Below are 17,427 nucleotides of genomic sequence, written 5' to 3' on the forward strand. Positions count from 1 at the left end.
ACGGGAAAATGCCCCTTTTTTTTTTTTTAAGATTATATTTATTTATTTGACAGAGATACACAGCAAGAGAGGGAACACAAGCAGGGGGAGAGGGAGAGGGAGAAGCTGGCTTCCTGCTGAGCAGGGAGCCCTATACGGGGCTTGATCCCAGGACCCTGGGATCATGACCTGAGCCGAAGGCAGACGCTTAACAACTGAGCCACCCAGGCGCCCAGGAAAATGCCCTTTAGAAATCACGGCCTGGTGCCAAGAATGATACCACCTGGACAAAACGGTCAAGTCAAAAAGCAATGGACCATAAAACAGAAAATCTAGATTCTACTTCTGTCTCCAGCATGACTAGTCTGATAACCAGCTGACTCTCTTTTTTAACTGTCAAGTGAAGATACTAATACACATCTTGTCTTCTCAAGCTGGAGGTCCAAATGAGATATGAGCACACACTGCACTGTAAAAACCTAAATATAAAGGATTATTATAACTTCTAAGAACTGTATCTTTGGAGACTCTTCAGTTATTTATGTTTAATTGGGTTTGGGTTTATTTTTTAAAAGAAGAATCTGGTACCAGGCTTTACCTATATTGCTTTCCCCCATATTCTGAAAACAATTTCCAGGACTAAGGAAGATAGAGAAGACAAATTCAGCTTAATTGGGTGCCTCAGAAACCACAGTGGAGGCTGCCATGCTATGTTTTCTAGGAATTAATTTTTAAAGTTTTCTGCTTCCTGGGCTGTGTCATCAACACACAGAGTCTGTGGCAAATTTGATACTGGTTTCATCAATTCACAAAATCAGTACATTTGGAAGAAAAGAAAAAGAGGAGGTAAGACTTTTAAATACAAGCACGGTCAACAATTTCCAATTAAATCCTAATTACTCTGGAATGTATTACTTCTCACACATTTATAAGCAGCAATCATCTGGTTATTAGGATATATAGCCTGACTCCCCTCCTTTGGTAAATAACATTTTAAGAGTGTATCTTCATAGACGCCAATCTGTGCTACCTTCCTAGACTAGAATTTCTTTCACACAGCCCTTCCATTTTGTGAGAATGACTTAGACTTATTATACGCTAAAGAATCAAAGGCAACTTAAATCACTTTTATCATGACCAGTGACGTCATGTTGGAGAGTCCAGACATCACTGCATGAAGAACAAAAGAAAACAAAAGGAAAACGGCTGTAAATGCATGGGTTCGCCAATCGTAAATCTGCATCTGGTTAACGCTATATAACTAACAGCAACATTACAGGACTGAAGTTTGGAATCGTGACAGTGTGTGGAACCTTCTTTCATAGATATCGGGAAACTTGAGTGAATATAAAACGTTAAGAGCCTCTGAAGGACAACCTGAATGTAGCTGGTACATTTTAAGACCAAATCTGAGTAAATGACTAGGCTCACTGTTCATAAAAATGTTTGGCTTTATGGCTTAGCCTTCTGAGGAATCTGCCCTTCTGTGGTGGGGAAGGGGGGGTAGTTTTGATGAAGGAGGAATAGCTACTTAACTACCACCCAGTAAGAATATCTTTTTTTTTTTTTAATTCAATTCTTTTTAAACAGAGGATTCCAATCAGGAATCTGGAATGACTACTGGGTCTTCTTCCCTCCAATATTTTTCTTTTGGGAAAATGTCAAACCAAAAAATTCTTTAACATACAACGAACACCGTTTATATCTCTCAACCACATTCACCAGCTACCAACATTTTTCCCTATTGGCTTTATCTGTGTGTGCACGTGTTTTGTAGTTTTGTTAAATCATTTGCAAATAAATGGAAGACTTCAATGGCCCTCACCCCTAAATATTTCAGCCTACGTCTTCTAAGAACGAGGACAGACATATGCATAATGCTACTGTCACTCTCAAGAAATCTAACATTGACATATATCAAATATACAGTCCGAATTAAGTATCTGATTGTTCCCATAATATCTTTGTGCTCTTGTTTTTCATTTTTCTAATCCAGGATTTTGTACTGGATTTAACTATATTGCTTTCATTTCCCTAATCTTGAACAGACTAACTTCCCTTGGATTTCAGGATGTTGATTTTTTTTTTCTTTTTTAAAGATTTTATTTATTTATTTGACAGAGAGAGAGACAGCGAGAGCAGGAACACAAGCAGGGGGAGTGGGAGAGGGAGATGCAGGCTTCCTGCCGAGCAGGGAGCCCGATGCAGGACTCGATCCCAGGACCCTGGGATCATGACCTGAGCCGAAGGCAGACGCTTAACGATTGAGCCACCCAGGCACCCAGGACATTGATATTTTTGAAGAGGCCAGGCCAATGGTTGTTTATAGAATGTCCCACAATTGGATTTGATAGACTTTTTTCTCATTATTAGTTTCAGTTAGATTCAGAGAAGTGGATCTTTTGGGCAAGAAACTCCATATGTGATGTTGTATCGTTCTCAATAGATCACATGAGGAGGCAGATATTGTCCATCTATCCCATTATTGGTGATGCTAGGTTTGATCACTCGGTTAAGGTGGTGTATGCTGGGTCTCTCTACTATACAGGTACATCTTCCCCTATGTAATCATTTAGTAACCTGTGATGCTTTAAGACTGTGTCGATATATGTTCCCTAACAATCTTCTATCCAATGGTTTTAGCATCCTCTGATGATCTCTATCTGAATCAATTATTTCATTAGTGATTGCAAAATAATAACCATCATTCCTTCTACATTTACAAGCTGGAAATTCTCTTAAACTGTAGGCTCATAGATTATTTTTATTTACTGCATTATAATCCATTAGCATTATTATTCTTTCTGATGTTCAAACTGTCCCACAGTTGGCCAGATGGATACCATCAGGCTAGCTCCTATGTCTTTTCAGGTTATCTCCATTAGTTTTTGAGTAGCTCTTGGCTTTGTTCTTGCCTTGCCTCTGAAAGCCATCTCTTCACAGAGTCCTGGTAACTTTTATTAGAGAACGGTATTTAGAGACCAAAATCTGAGTGCCAGGTATGCCCATTACTGTGGGGTGTCATTGCTTCTAAGCCTTTTCAGTGGGCGTAACCAGCAAATATTTTTTTTTAAACAATTCATGAGTTCATCTACAAATCAAAAAAATGTTAGACAACCCAATAGAAAAATGGGAAGTTCTGCTCCCATCCAGGATGTAGGATGCTACAAAGAACATTATCCCCACCCCAAAAATGAGAAAAACCCAGATAACCTACAAAATCATAATTTTTCTTAAGCCCACCAGAGAACGAGCTGAGACTGCAAGACAGCCAAGTAACCTGAATTCCAAAGACAAGCCCACAGGAGAAAGGTTTCACCTCTGGCAGAGCATGAGAGCAAGAGGTGACCACCACGCGCAGGTTAAGGGGAAACCAGTCACTGTCCCAAGGGCTTTATATTACTAGCTCTTTTAATATTCCAAACCACCGTGGGAGACAGAGAAATTATGTGGTCCAAAGGTAATCATTGGAGGAACTAAAAATAGTGACACTATACTGAGAGGAGATCTAGAGGAATTCTTACTTATAACAAAGAGGTCAAGAGATAGAATCTAAAACTGATAAATCAAAAAGCAATTTCATAGACTAAACAATAATGATCAACTGTACACCTGAAGATGGTTATGATGGCAACCTTTAGGTTTTGTGGGGTTTTTTAACACAATTTTAAAAAGTAGCATCATAAGCATATTAACTAGTGATAACAACTAGAATAAACAGGTAAAATTCTTTTTCTCTGAGAGTTATCCTTGGGATAGGAAAGGATATTATTTTCAGTGTAACTCCATTTGAACCGCTACATCATACTTTCTTTACCACGTATGCGTGCATTACTTTGGTAATTTTGTCAAATTCTGAAGAAAAGACTCTACCTTGATCTGCAAGACATCAAGTGGAACAGTCTCTCCTTTCACAATGGCAAGTGTAGCATCTGTAATATGTCTAAAAAGACAAAGGGAGGAAATGATCACGTGTGGAAAACAAGCAACCCCTCCCCCACCACACCCATACCCACACTCACACCCACATACACACACTCCTGCCCAGAGTACTAACAGGTCAGGAAAAAGACCTATTCCTTCAAAATACTCCAAGATAGCACAACAAATGAATATAAAAGAGTTACTGATAAAAATACAGTGGAAGCCTTTGGCAAAGAGAAGTTTATACAAGGCGCCAATCATTTGTTTACATCACATTTATTGAATCTCTACTATGTGTCTTATCACTGGAAAATATGATACTTAATATTAACAGCATCTTTCATTCATTCAAAGAAATTCAAGCACTTGAAAAAATATTATTTCTTTTGACTCTAATAATCTAAAGGGCAACTAAAAGATAGGATTTGAGCTATCTCAGCAAAATATGATCTGGAACCCAAGACCTATTTCTCTGACTTACCAGGATTACCAGGATTAATGGCTGATTCTTTTGTTCATAGACACAACACCATTCCTATCTACAATCTGATCGTCAGTTGAAAAGTCTGTAAGTAAGAAAGGCTAGTACCATCGACAACTGTTCAGGGCATGTGAAACTATGCTAGGCTTAAAAGCAATTCTAGGGTTCAAGCTCTAATGAGATCCCAGGTCAGACACACATTAAATTACAACAGACAGTCAAAGAAATATTAAATCAACAAGTGGCCAGACAGTATTTGCTCTTGCAGCAGAAAGAATGAGTCAACCCACTTCAAACACTCTCCTTGCCCAGCCTGTCCACCCCTCCTGTCACTTACCCACTGTCTCTTTGCTTGGCTGGCTATTCTCATCCTTCAGATCTTGGCTGAAATGTCACCATCTACCCTAACCAGCCTGTAGGCCTTCTCTGTAATTCTCTAGCACTGAACTGTATTCATTTTCCTTGATCATAGATCACAATTTATAATACACACTTGTTATTTACATCTTTATTATCTGCCTCTTGCTGGAGACTGAAAGTTCCACAAGGTTAGTAATAATTTACATCCATTACTGACCAATATAAAACCTAACACCCAGCATAGAGCATGGTATAGAATAGGCAATCAGTATTTGATGAATAAATGATTTTATTCTATAAAATTCCAAGCATATAAAAACGCAGAGAGAATAGTATCATGAATTCCTGTGTATTCCTCATCCAGCCTCCACAAGTATCAATGCAGAGCTGATCTTATTTTTTTAATACTCTCACTCACTTCTCCAATCTGTAGCAAAGGAAATCCCAGACAGCGTTAACACTTTATCCATAGATACTCCTTTATGTATCTCTAAAAGACATATTCCTTTATTCCTAAAAGACTTTTTAAAAAAAAAAACAAAATGTCATTATCCTATCTAAAACTTTTAAATAACTCCTTTCCATCAACAAACATTTAGTCAATGTTGAAATTTCCCCAATTAACTCAATTTTTTTCAGTTTCTTTGTTCAAATCTGGATCTAACACACTGCAATGGGCTTATATGTCAAGTCTTCTCTGATCTATAGATTCCCTCTCCTTTTCTTTCCCTACTTGTTAAAAAATGGGTTGTCTTACTGTGTTGCTGAGGGGCTGGATTTTACTGATTGCATTCCCATGGTATTAACATGTGTCCATATTCCCTGCATTTCCTAAAAATCTCTATCTGATTCAGCTTGGTGTGTTTGGCAAACATACTCCAGAGGTAGTGGTGTGTACTTCTATCAGTAAGTACATAAAATCTGTTTGCCTTTTTTGTGTGTGGAATAGTAGCCCCCATTGGTAATCAATAGCTAGATTAGTTAACAGAATTGCAAAATGGTGATCTTTTAATCCTATTATTCCTTCTAATTTATTATCTGGTCCACAAAAAGAAACTTTCCCTCATCAATGATTTAGGTACCATAAAATAGAGGTCATACAAGAAATATCTGATTTTTTAACTTCACCAATTTTCAAAGTAATAAGCGGATATCCCAGTATCCTCTAAAAAGGACCCAATGAGTTTTTCACCTTTATTTCCGAGTATCATTATGAACTCATAAATAATTTTAAATATATTTGATTATGTTTCAATGCATTATAGTTATTAGCCTTACTGATACTCAAACTGTCCCAAATGAATGAACTTCAAGGGTGGAGTACAAGGGTCAAGGGTCAGTAGATAATCGAAATGAACAATGAGAAAGAGGGGCCAAGGAACGACCCTGTCAATGTCAACCAAATTGAGGAACTAAGAGCTCCTCCCTAGCACTTATTCACACAAGTAGAGTTATCTATGTTTGAAAGAATTAGTTTAATACTTTAACTTCTTTTTTAAAATTAGATTGGTTAAGATATAATTTACACATAGCAGATTTCATCCTTTTAGGTAAACTGTTCTACAATTTTTGACAAATACCTTCAGTCATGTAACCATCACCATGACCAAGATATAGAACATTTATGACATCTCAGAAAGTTCCTTCATGGCCCTTTGTGGCCAACCCACTCACCCCACCATAAGCTCCTGGCCAACTACTGTTTTCTATTTTTCAGAATATCATATAAATTGAAACCAAAAGTATGAAGCCTTAACAGTTTAGCTTTTTAAAACTCCTAACATGAGTGTGAGATTCATTCATGCTGCTGAATGGATTTAAAGATTGTTTCTTTTTATTGCAGACTTGTATTCCATTGTATGGACATACCACAGTTTATCCATTCACCAGCTGATGGACATTGGCACCATTCCCAGTTTTTGGCAGTTACAAATGAAGTGACTTTCATGTATACATTTTTGTATGGACATATGTCCTAATTTCTTTTGGGTAAATACCTAGCAGTATGATTGCTGCTCATAGATTTAATTTTAAAAGAAACTGCCAAACTCTTTTCCATAGTGGCTATACCATTTTGCATTTCCACCAGCAATATGAGAGTTTCAATTGCTTCGTGTATTTGCCAGTACTTGATGACATAAGGTTTCTGTCTGGTTTGTTTAAGCCATTCTAATAGACACATCTCATAGTGGATTTAATTTGCACTTCCCTAACTAATGATGAATATTTTTTCATGGGCTTATTTGCCATCCATGTCTTTGGTGAAGGGTCTGTTCAAATATTTTGCCCTTCTATTATTTGACTGTTTGTTTTCTTATTACTGAGTTGTGAGAGTTATTTGTATACTATGGACACTGGTCCTTTACCAGATAGGTACCTTGCAAATATTTTTTCCCAGTCTGCAGCTTGTCTTTTCATTTCCTTAACAATGCTTTTCAGGGGCGCCTGGGTGGCTCAGTCCGTTAAGCATCTGCCTTCAGCTCAGGTCATGATCCCAGGGTCCTGGGATGGAGCCCACTGTCTTTGGGCTCCCTGATCAACGGGAAGCCTGCTTCTCCCTCTCCCTTTGCCCCTCCACTCTGCTTGTGTTCTCTCTTGAGCAGTCTCTGTCTCTCCCTCTCAAATAAATAGAATCTTAAGAAAAAAAAAAAAAAACAATACTCTTCAAAGAACAAATGTTTTAAATTTTGCTGAAGCTGAAATTATTTCTTGTTGTTTTTATGGTTTCTGCTTTTTGTGTCCTAAGAAATCATTGCCCTGAGGCGCCTGGGTGGCTCAGTCATTAAGAGTCTGCCTTCAGCTCAGGTCATGATCCCAGGGTCCTGGGATTGAGCCCCACATGGGGCTCCCTGCTCATCGGAGAGCCTGCTTCTCCCTCTCCCCCTGCTTGTGCTCTCTCTTGCATGCTCTAATAAATTAATAAAATCTTTAAAAAAAAAAAAATCATTGCCTGTCTCCAAGTCACAAAGATTTTCCTCCAGAAATTTTTACAGTTTTAGGTTTTACATCTAAGTCATGATCAATTTCATGTTTATTTTTACATATTGTATGAGAGATGGGTTATGGTTCATTTTCTTGCATGTGCTTAGCTAACTGTTGCAGCACCAATTGCTGGAAAAACTCCACTGACTTGCCTGGCACCTTTGTCAAAAAAAATCAAGTGTCTACATATGTGTGGGCCTAATTCTGGACATTTTCTTCTATTGATCTACTCATTTCTTCTTTTGCTAACACTACACTATCTTGATTACTGTAGCTTTAGAAAATAAGTCTTGGAATCAGATACAGTAAGTCCTCAAACTTTGTTATTCTTTTTCAAAGTTATTCTGGGTTTTCTAGTTCCTTTATTTTTCCATATAAATTTCAAAATCTACATGTCAACATCTATAAAAGGTCTTCTGCAATTCTGATTGAGATTGTGTTGAATTTAGAAATCATTTGGAGATAACAGACATCTAAATATTGAGTCTTAAAGTCCATGAACACAGATATCTCTCCATTTATTTGTTTTCTTGATTTCTCTATGTTCTATAGTTTTTAGCATATAAATCTTGTATTTTGTTAGATTTATCCCAAAGTATTTTTTTGTAAAAGCTTAGCAATGTTAGTACTACATTGCCTTATTTGTTGTTGTATTTTAGAAAAATACAGTAATTACTAATAAAGTTAAAGATTTATTGTGTCTAGCGTTTAAGTACAACTATAAGAAAGGAGTCACTTAGAAATTACTATAATCTCCATTCAAAAAAGTGTAGTTTCTCTTCTAATATGGCTTCTCCTAATCTATTCTTCACTGTACAGTTCTGGTTAATGTCAATTTGGTAGAAAAAAATCACCTTTCCATAGTAACTGACTGGAGTATCTATAAAATGCCTTTTCCTTTAAAAATGTTTTGCCTTAGGTGAAACAGCAAGAGAAGAGAATGTTCTCCTCAATTTGCTTATACTGTTTTAATTATAGAATTGGTCTCAGTAACTGTACAGCTATCCTATTTTTTTATTAACCGTTTTCCATCCTAAATTATCAATAAATATGCATAAAGTCTTCAACATATCCAATAAGTTACCAACTCGTATTTATCTGTTTACCTAACTGGTCCTTATTTTAACTTGTTAACAATCTTCTGAAGTAAGTACTGTTGTTGGGCATTTGATAAAGGCAGGTGAAGAAACTGACGTTCAGAGAGATTCAATAAAATTCTCAAGATGACAGAGCAAGCTTGTGGCAAAACGAAATTCAACTGCAGGTCTCACTCCAAGGGTGTGCTCTCTCACCCAGTGAGGCTGCTGCGGACATACCAGAGGAATAGCCATGGGTTCCCACAGGGCAAGCCCACAGCTAACAGTGGGACCAGGTTTAAAATGTAAACATCTAAGTCAGGAATCACCATCCACTTGAATCGTCCTGCTAACTTCTAGCAAAGTTAGGTATAATTTAAGACCCTTTAAGATACCCAAAATATACACATTAACTCAAACACTTAGATTACATTCTGGGCTCCCTAGTAAGCAAAATCAAAGTAAAGAAACAGCCTATTTTACTTTCCCATATTTCCCTATCAACACGTCTTTATCCCATTTTTTCCCTCCAATACAGATGCTATCTGGGAAGTAGGTAGCAGAAATTGAGATTCAATTTAGGAGAAAGCAAGAAGCATGATCACAAGTTTAGATTAATCTCATAGGAATACATTAATTCTGAAGGAAGCTATTAGAAAGGATCCAAAAGCTCTGTACTTACTCTGAGTAGTACCGAGCACATTGAGAGGCTTAGGAAGTGCTTTTAAGAGACTGACCTTAAAAAAAAAACAAACGCTGCAACTGAAAAAGCCTTTTAATATTAATTTTTTTCCAAAATTATCTGGCAGCACCCAGCTAAAATACAACCACAAATTTATCATTCGCCAGCAATAACTGAAAGTTCTAGCTAAAGCAGCACTGTAGCACCAAACAGCTATTTTTTAGAATTATTTACCTGCAACATTCCAAATGCAAGATTCCTTATTCTCCTGTAGTAATTATGGTACAACAAATCTTGACAGCAGTGCAAAAGCAAAGCCTTGTTCTTTTAAATGGCCTTAGGCATCTGCCATGTTGAGAGGTCTACAAAATTCTGAACCCAGGGCAGATTTATTTAATTATCTCAGAGCACTGGGGCATGCTTATAAATTAAGTTTTATAAATCTTTAAATTATAAATAGAAGCAGCAACAACATTAGTTGAACCCAGGAAAAATCAGCTCCCAAAAAACTGAAGATCTGCAAGAAACTAAGACCTTGAGGGTGGCCACGCTGCCCATAACCTGGCTTTGGGACAGGCAAGGCGTTCTCCAAGGAACATGGTCTCCCTGTGGATCGCTGACATATTTGGGAATGTTGGCAAAGCAGTTCAAATAATCTATATTGACACAAAGGGAAAGACTAACTCTCTAAGGTAACCAAGACTCAAACCAGATAGAATTTATCTCAGATAAGCAAAAATGCTTGAATAATTCATTATTTGTTATATCCATCGCCCCTCAGAAATTCTAAACTAAGAATAAAAAGTCTGGCAAACTGAAATGCCACCTGAGGCTTCAGGATGACTGGTGAAGAGCTGAACGTCCCCATTAAATTAAGGCTTGAAGCAGGAGACGTTTTGACGAAGGCCTGATATACGGGTCTATGGTTGGGCCTAGCGTATGACATATGGACCAAGGCTTTTATGATATATAGAGACAGAGAATTGTTAAAAGATATAAAATGACTCCTAAAATTCTAACAGCAAAAATAAATTCACAAAAACCAACCTAATCAAAATCCCAAAGCAGAAAAAAAACAGAAAATCACCTGAGTATTACTATTGTTATGATTCTAGAAGGTTATATAACCAGAAATGTTGTAAGAAGATTTTAATTAATACATTCAACAAGTATTTCTTTATGGACCTCTCGCAACTGTGTCACAAAGCTTACATGAAAGATCAGGCAATTGACAATGACAGCCTGCAAACAATTTGCTCGATTATACTATTTATCACTGTCAAAGCCAGGACTCAAATTCAAGATTCCTATCTTCTTGAAAGACTATAGCTTTGTTTACATAACGTTTTCAAGAGAAAAGAGTGATAACAACAACCTGCCTGACTCCTGAAGACAGACTCACAGCAATTTAATTTAGATGCTAGGGCTACAATGCTTTCCCAACTGCTTTATCCATCCTGCCTTCCACTTTCGGCATTCCCCAAAGGATGAGACTATTATTTTGCTGTTCTAGTTACTTATATTAGCAAGATAATGAAGCCAAGTCTAGCCGTTCAGTTTTCACAAGGGACTTGCTATTTGTCATCATGTATTTTTAAAGCAAAAAAATGATCAATGCAAATCTGACTTCACTAGAGCATCTTACAAAATAAAGGCACAAAGATAGTTCAGATAGGGGATGCTATCTTCAAAACTGACAGAAGGACATCAGTATTCATCTCTACACCTGACTTGGGCACTGGATACCAGAGCAGCAGGGCCCCAGAACCCAACAGGGAAACTCCCAATGAACTGAAAGGTTGTACTTTGATCTAGGTCCTCCTCTTAATGATTTGAAGTTCCATGCTATCCAAACTAAAAACAAACAAAAAATTCTTATCACCCACATGTGAACTGTCCATTCCCAGGCTCACTCACCCACAAATGCCACTACCCCACATTGACAACCTACTGGACTTTGTTTCCACTTTCGGCAAAGAGGGTAGGACTCAAACTACTGGTCTGTCCCAGTGGGATAAATCCAATGGGAATTTTACTGAAGGAAGCCTAAGGGGAAAAAAGAAGAGGAAAGTTTTTACGGTTATGGTCAGAGAATCAGACTGAACAGAGAGACACACACATGTTCACTATGACAAAGTAACTGACCCTCAGTGCACCACCCCATCTCTCCCTGCCCTAGGCTAGACCAGCAATCGGATAACACTAAGTGAGCGGTTTCTAGAATGAGGCAGGCCTCGAAAACAAGAGGACTCTGCGAATTTGGAAGAAATATGTGGGTACTCATTAACAGCAACTGTTGAAAGAAATTTGGTTACAAAAAGGAGGGTCTTAAAGATATTGGATAAATGTGCTATTGTGACAGAGACTGCATTTTGTTGTCACACTATTCAAAAAAGTTGTGGATAAACCAGAAATATCTAACATTTGTACAGTAACTACTGACAGCGTTTTATAAACTATCTCGAGTGTAAAGAAGGCAAAGAGGACAAGCAAGTTCAAGTAGCAGTCATGCCTCCCTCTCCCCGCACCCTTCCCCAGAGGAAACCACTATCCTGCTGATGCTGTGGTACCTTTCCCGCCACGTTATTATTCTTTTACAACATATTTACACATCCATTAACAGTATGCAGTGTTGCTTTCTGAATTGCATAACATACTTTGGCAACCTGCCTTTTATAGTCAGTATTTTTTAGACTTAATCATGTTTATAGATATCTATATATCTATATGTCTCTAAACCTATAAATATCTATAGATATTTATAGATCTAAGTCATTCATTCTTACTGCTACATGGCTTCCAGGATATGATTATACCATCATTTATTTATGAAGGAATTCTGTGAAGAGAAGTTTCCATGGGAAAAATTTATATTTCAAACAATAGTTTTTCTGGTAAAAGCTCTCGGGCGCTCTGGCACACTAAAACAGAGGAGTCCGCCGCAGATTAATCAAAGTGTTCCAGGACACAGGCAGCAGTACTCTATTTGCTAAAACCCAAAGAAGCACAATTTGTGCCCACCTTAAGTTATAAAATGGCGAAAAAAGGTAAAAGGAGATAAAAAGCACGGAAATGTAAAAGCTAAAACGCAATCACTCTTGAAAGCTCACCTCATCTGCTCTTCGAAGAACTCCAGTAATAACCTACAAACGTTAAAAAAAATTATTATAAACAACGTGTAGGCTCCCTTATCAAACAAGAATTGGATTCAGTTTTCACGGATCACAAACTTATGTCTGTTCTCTTCTTAGAGACTACGTCAAAAGATGTACTGGCTCTTCGAACATACAGTGTTCTGCAGGGGGATCGGAGCAAAATTAGATTTGATTCTTGACCTAAGATCAATAGTCCAATAAAGGCTAAGGTGAAATAATTACAAAACCTCCACATTATATTAGCAAAATTGTTCTGCATTCTCTAAACTGGATACAAATGTGAGCCACACAGCAATCATACAGAGGAGCCTGGGTTCTACTACACATAGCCACACAGGAACAAAAGTCACACTTTGCTACTTGCAGAGAAGTCTGTGCTCAACAAAGATTTATGAAGACAAGGGGAACTGTAGCTCCTCTTTTAAAAGATATTTTTTAATTTCAATTTGTACATGATGGTTTTTTATTTTTAAAATATGATATCCATGGGGGCTCCTGGGTGGCTCAGTCATTAAGCGTCTGCCTTCGGCTCAGGTAATGATCCCAGGGTCCTGGGATCGAGCCCCGTATCAGGCTCCCTGCTCCGCGGGAAGCCTGCTTCTCCCTCTCCCACTCCCCCTGCTTGTGTTCCCTCTCTTGCTGTGTCTCTCTCTGTCAAATAAATAAAATCTTTAAAAAATAAATTAATTAATTAAATAAAATAAAATATGATATCCATGCCTTGTATTAGTGGTGAAAAATACCTGAAGAAGGAAATGCTTTCTCATCATCCCATCATGCTGGATAACCATCATGAATCAGTTGCTTACATTTTGGCATATTTCCCCCCAATCCTTTTTTTATTCACCGCATATTTGTACATGACTGAGATTATACCAAATACACGATTTGGTCTATTTCTTAAAAACATTTTGTAAAGTAAGGACGGATGCCAATCTTCTCCCTTCACCTCCTGCCTCAGTGAATTTCAGGGTTACATGGGGCCGTCATGAGGTCTACTTCATTCTTTGTTGGCATGCTATCAGTATTCTTCACACTTCATTAAAAAGCCATTAAAACAATTCCAGGATCATTAGCACAGTCTTTCTAAAAGCAGCTTACTAAGGCTCACATAACTGCTAAGTCAAACATAGGACACTGCTCTGTCTGCTGTTACCTCCGGATCCCTCCACACTGAGGAAACCACCAAATGGAGGCAAAAAGGCCATCAGAAATGAGGCCCAGCTGTGAATTATGGCCCACAGGATGGAAGGACTGAGCAGTAGGAGGGGCCCCTGCACGGGGCTCTTCAGGGGCTTCCAATACGTAATGAAGGTTCCAGTCTGTTGCCCTCGAAAGGAAGAGCACTTCTAGGGCAATGTACTTACTGTCCTGACTGAACCAGAGTAAGCATTAAGGACATGAAATTTTAAAACAAAGGCAGATACATACACCTGAACTTGTACATCCCTGCCTCAAACTGTACTACTAGGAGAGAACATTCCATGCGATGGAAATGATGTGAGAACAGAAGCATTTTTTCAAAAGGGGATCTAAGTTTATTTTATAAGAACCATCCCTCATAATTAAAACTGATTCCCTAACTCCCTAACACACAGGCTACTCCATCATTTTCCAAAATGTAAAAAGCTTATCAAACCCACCACCATTTCTTCTCCTTATTTATTCAATTTTATCCTACTTAAATTTGACAAAACAAAAATCCTATATGCTGGGTATAAAGTTTATACAAAACAACAGAATAAAAGTGCATGACAGAAATATAATGCTACACCTGTTTCAGGGAGTAGGAATCCTAAAAAAATAAATTACAAAGAATTTCCTTAAATTATAACCACTTTATGCCATTGCTCTAAGATCTAATTTCCATTTTATTCACCTTCAAAATGGTTTTGAAAAGAAAAACAGCCATACCTCCTGCAATGTCCCATCTCCTCCCGCAACGATGATCACATCTGTGTTTTCCATCAGTTCCAGGAGTTTCTTGGCTTGGCCCTCATAATCGGTCTGAAATACAAAAGAAGTCTTTGGTAAATTTCCCATCCTAGGGCCATAAAAATCAAAGATTTAAAAATATGGGACATTTTCTTTAAAGTTTGACACAGAGTCTTTCCTCAAATTCTACATAATTGATAGACACAAAAAATTCAACAGCTATCAAAGCAATCCTGTATACAGTTTTGCACTGTTTAGAGTTGGAAGGGACCTCAGAAACCATCTTTAACCTTCCCTTAAAAATAAAACCCAAGCCCAGTGATCTGTCTCAAAGTTATACAGTTAGCTAGTCAAAGGCCTCATTTCCAGGCCAGTGCAGAATCTATTACACCATTTACCCGGCACCTTTCACCTGAAAGCAGGAAGTCAAGTGTATACCCAAATAGAGAGCCACGGATGTAATGAAAAGAGCACAGATTTGGGAGCCCAAGAGACCCATATTAAACCCCAGCTCTGCTACTTTTCAGCTGAGTGGCCTTAAACTCTAAGGACCTTAATTGCCTTACCAATGAAATTATGTGTATTGGGGTTGGGGTAATAATAGCTTCCCCATGGTGCTGTTGTAAAGCGGTACATAAAGCAACTAGCAAGTAACTGTTCGTGACCGGTACTGTACTTAAGTGAAAGGTTGGGTTCTGCTATGATTATACAATAAAGTACCGGTGTGACTCAGAATAGTGACAAACTGTACTAAACCTCACCATTTTTACTGAGAGTATTTCCTCTCCGCTATGTATGCAGGCTTCAATGAATCATCTAAGCCACTGCCTCTAAAACCAAACATTAAATTCTAGAACGCATAATGCAGCTAATACTAACATAGGAAACATCCTCTCTCCTATTGACACAGTACTAGACACACTAATAGACAAAAATTAAAGATGTGAATTTCAGATGGGCTAAAGCACCTGAGCACAGATAACACAGAGGAAAAGGGAAGTCCCTAAACTAACACCATGAATTTTATGAGGAATTATTCCATTTTTATTCTAAAAATGAAATGGCTGGCTTTATGGTTACACATATGCAAATAGTAATTTTTTTAAAAAAGAATATATGTCAATCCTTATTAAAAGAATGGCTTGTGAGTACCCCCAAATAAGCAATCACTGGGAATCAGTATGGGTTTGCTAAGAACGAGGCATTTCAGACTATCCTCAACTTCTTTGACATTAACTGGATCAGTAGATAAAGGAAGCCAGACAGACGTTGTACCTGCTCTTCAGCAAGGCACCTGGTAAGCTATTTGATGACATCCACGGGGACAAGATGGAGAAATGTGGAAATAATATGCTAGAATACAAGTAGGTTAGTTACCAGCGGAAGGTCTGTGGTCCAAGGGAGCAGCTCAGTGGAGTGACATCAAATTGCAGGTAGATTCCTAGTGACATTACTTTAGGGCTTTCCCTTGAGCCTTTTTTTTTTTTTAAGTAGGCTCCACAGTGGAACCGAACTCGGGGCTGGAACTCACAACTCTGAGATCAAGACCTGAGCTGAAATCAAGCACCAGATGCTTAACGGACTGAGCCACCCAGGTGCCCCGAGCCTTTTTCTATCCAGTGCTATCGACAGAGGTGAAAGGCCACTTACTGAATATGTAAATGACAATCTTTTACAAAACAGACACTGGCCTTCGTACTACTCCTCAAACATGCCGAGTATACTCCTGCTTCAAAGTCCTGACCATGCAATGCAATATCCTTAGCCCCGATTCTTTCCCTTCCGCATCTGCAGTACTCACTCATTTGCCTCAGGTCTCTGCTGAACAGTCATCTCCTCAAACCGGTCTTCCTTCACCTTCTGAACTAAACTAACACCCCTTTACTCCTGGTCCCCTTACTCAGCTTGACTTTCTTCATGGCACTCATCACCATCTGACAAGCCATGTTTATGTATCTGTTTCTTGATCTGCATCTCTCCCTTTCCCACTTCGAAGAGAAGCTCTTTGGGGACAGACGTGGAAAGTTTATTTTGTTCAGACTGTATCCCCAATACCTAGAACAGGGTTTAGCTCACAGGAGGGAGTCAATAAATACCAGCAAAAAATATTAATACATATAAGTACACAAATGAAAGAACCAAAATTCAAAAATATTTTGACAGATTTAATAGGCCATAATTTAAAAGACAACATTTATAGAGATAACCTACGTGAGGCTCTGATGTTAAGAAGAAAATTCCAAATGCAGCAACAAAGCAAGGATTAAAAAAAAAAAAAGTGGCCTAATGATATTAAATAAAGAAAAGTGAATCAAGACAATAGGTAGCATAACATGATACTAGAGAATTGTTACTTTTGCTGGGTATGATAATGACACTGAAGTTACGTAGAAAAGTAGCCTTATTTTTTTTTTTAAGTGCACACTGAAGTATCGAGGGGTAAAATGACATGATGTCTATCATTTACTTCAGAGAACCCAGCTACCATGTGAAGACGCCTGCTGGCGGCCACACGAACCAGACAACAGCAGGCCCGACCTACCGATGTGCGAGGCAGGCCTTCCCTGCTCAGCCATGCCATGGAGGGGCCCAGGTGTGGCCAGCACAGGGCAGCTCTGAACAGACTGCTGACCAACAGAATCGGAAGCAGAGAACCAGTTGTCAAGGTAGTTTGTTATGTAGCAGTAGATAACTCGTATAGAAATAAATATAGCAATAATTACAATAAAATGTTAATGGATTCAGTGACCCAGTAAAAAGGCCAAAAAAAGATTAGATCTTTTCATGCTTTACCAATAAGGCCTCTAAAATATATAGATACAAAGGCTGAGAGTAAAGGGATAAAAATATTAC

At 38.1% G+C, this 17,427-nt stretch overlaps 1 protein-coding gene across 4 annotated transcripts in view; it reads right to left on the minus strand.

The window, feature by feature from the left end:
- AGK (acylglycerol kinase) overlaps window positions 1-17,427 on the minus strand; it is an 82,135-nt gene that overhangs the window by 27,313 nt on the left and 37,395 nt on the right. For all 4 annotated transcript variants that reach the window (XR_010406339.1, XM_054505169.2, XM_045864160.2 and 1 more), the window contains 4 exons: window positions 14,554-14,646; window positions 12,595-12,627; window positions 11,436-11,530; window positions 3,853-3,922 (listed from right to left, as the gene is read on the minus strand). Coding sequence is in view for 3 of the 4 variants with exons in the window: in XM_054505169.2 (XP_054361144.1) it covers window positions 3,853-3,922; window positions 11,436-11,530; window positions 12,595-12,627; window positions 14,554-14,646 (291 nt within the window). In the remaining variant the exon portion in view is untranslated. The remainder of the gene's footprint in view (window positions 1-3,852; window positions 3,923-11,435; window positions 11,531-12,594; window positions 12,628-14,553; window positions 14,647-17,427) is intronic.

This window comes from Mirounga angustirostris, unplaced genomic scaffold (genome assembly GCF_029215605.1).
Source record: "Mirounga angustirostris isolate CCGP_5_RB_7025 unplaced genomic scaffold, mMirAng1.0.hap1 SCAF_12, whole genome shotgun sequence".
Taxonomy (NCBI): domain Eukaryota; kingdom Metazoa; phylum Chordata; class Mammalia; order Carnivora; family Phocidae; genus Mirounga; species Mirounga angustirostris.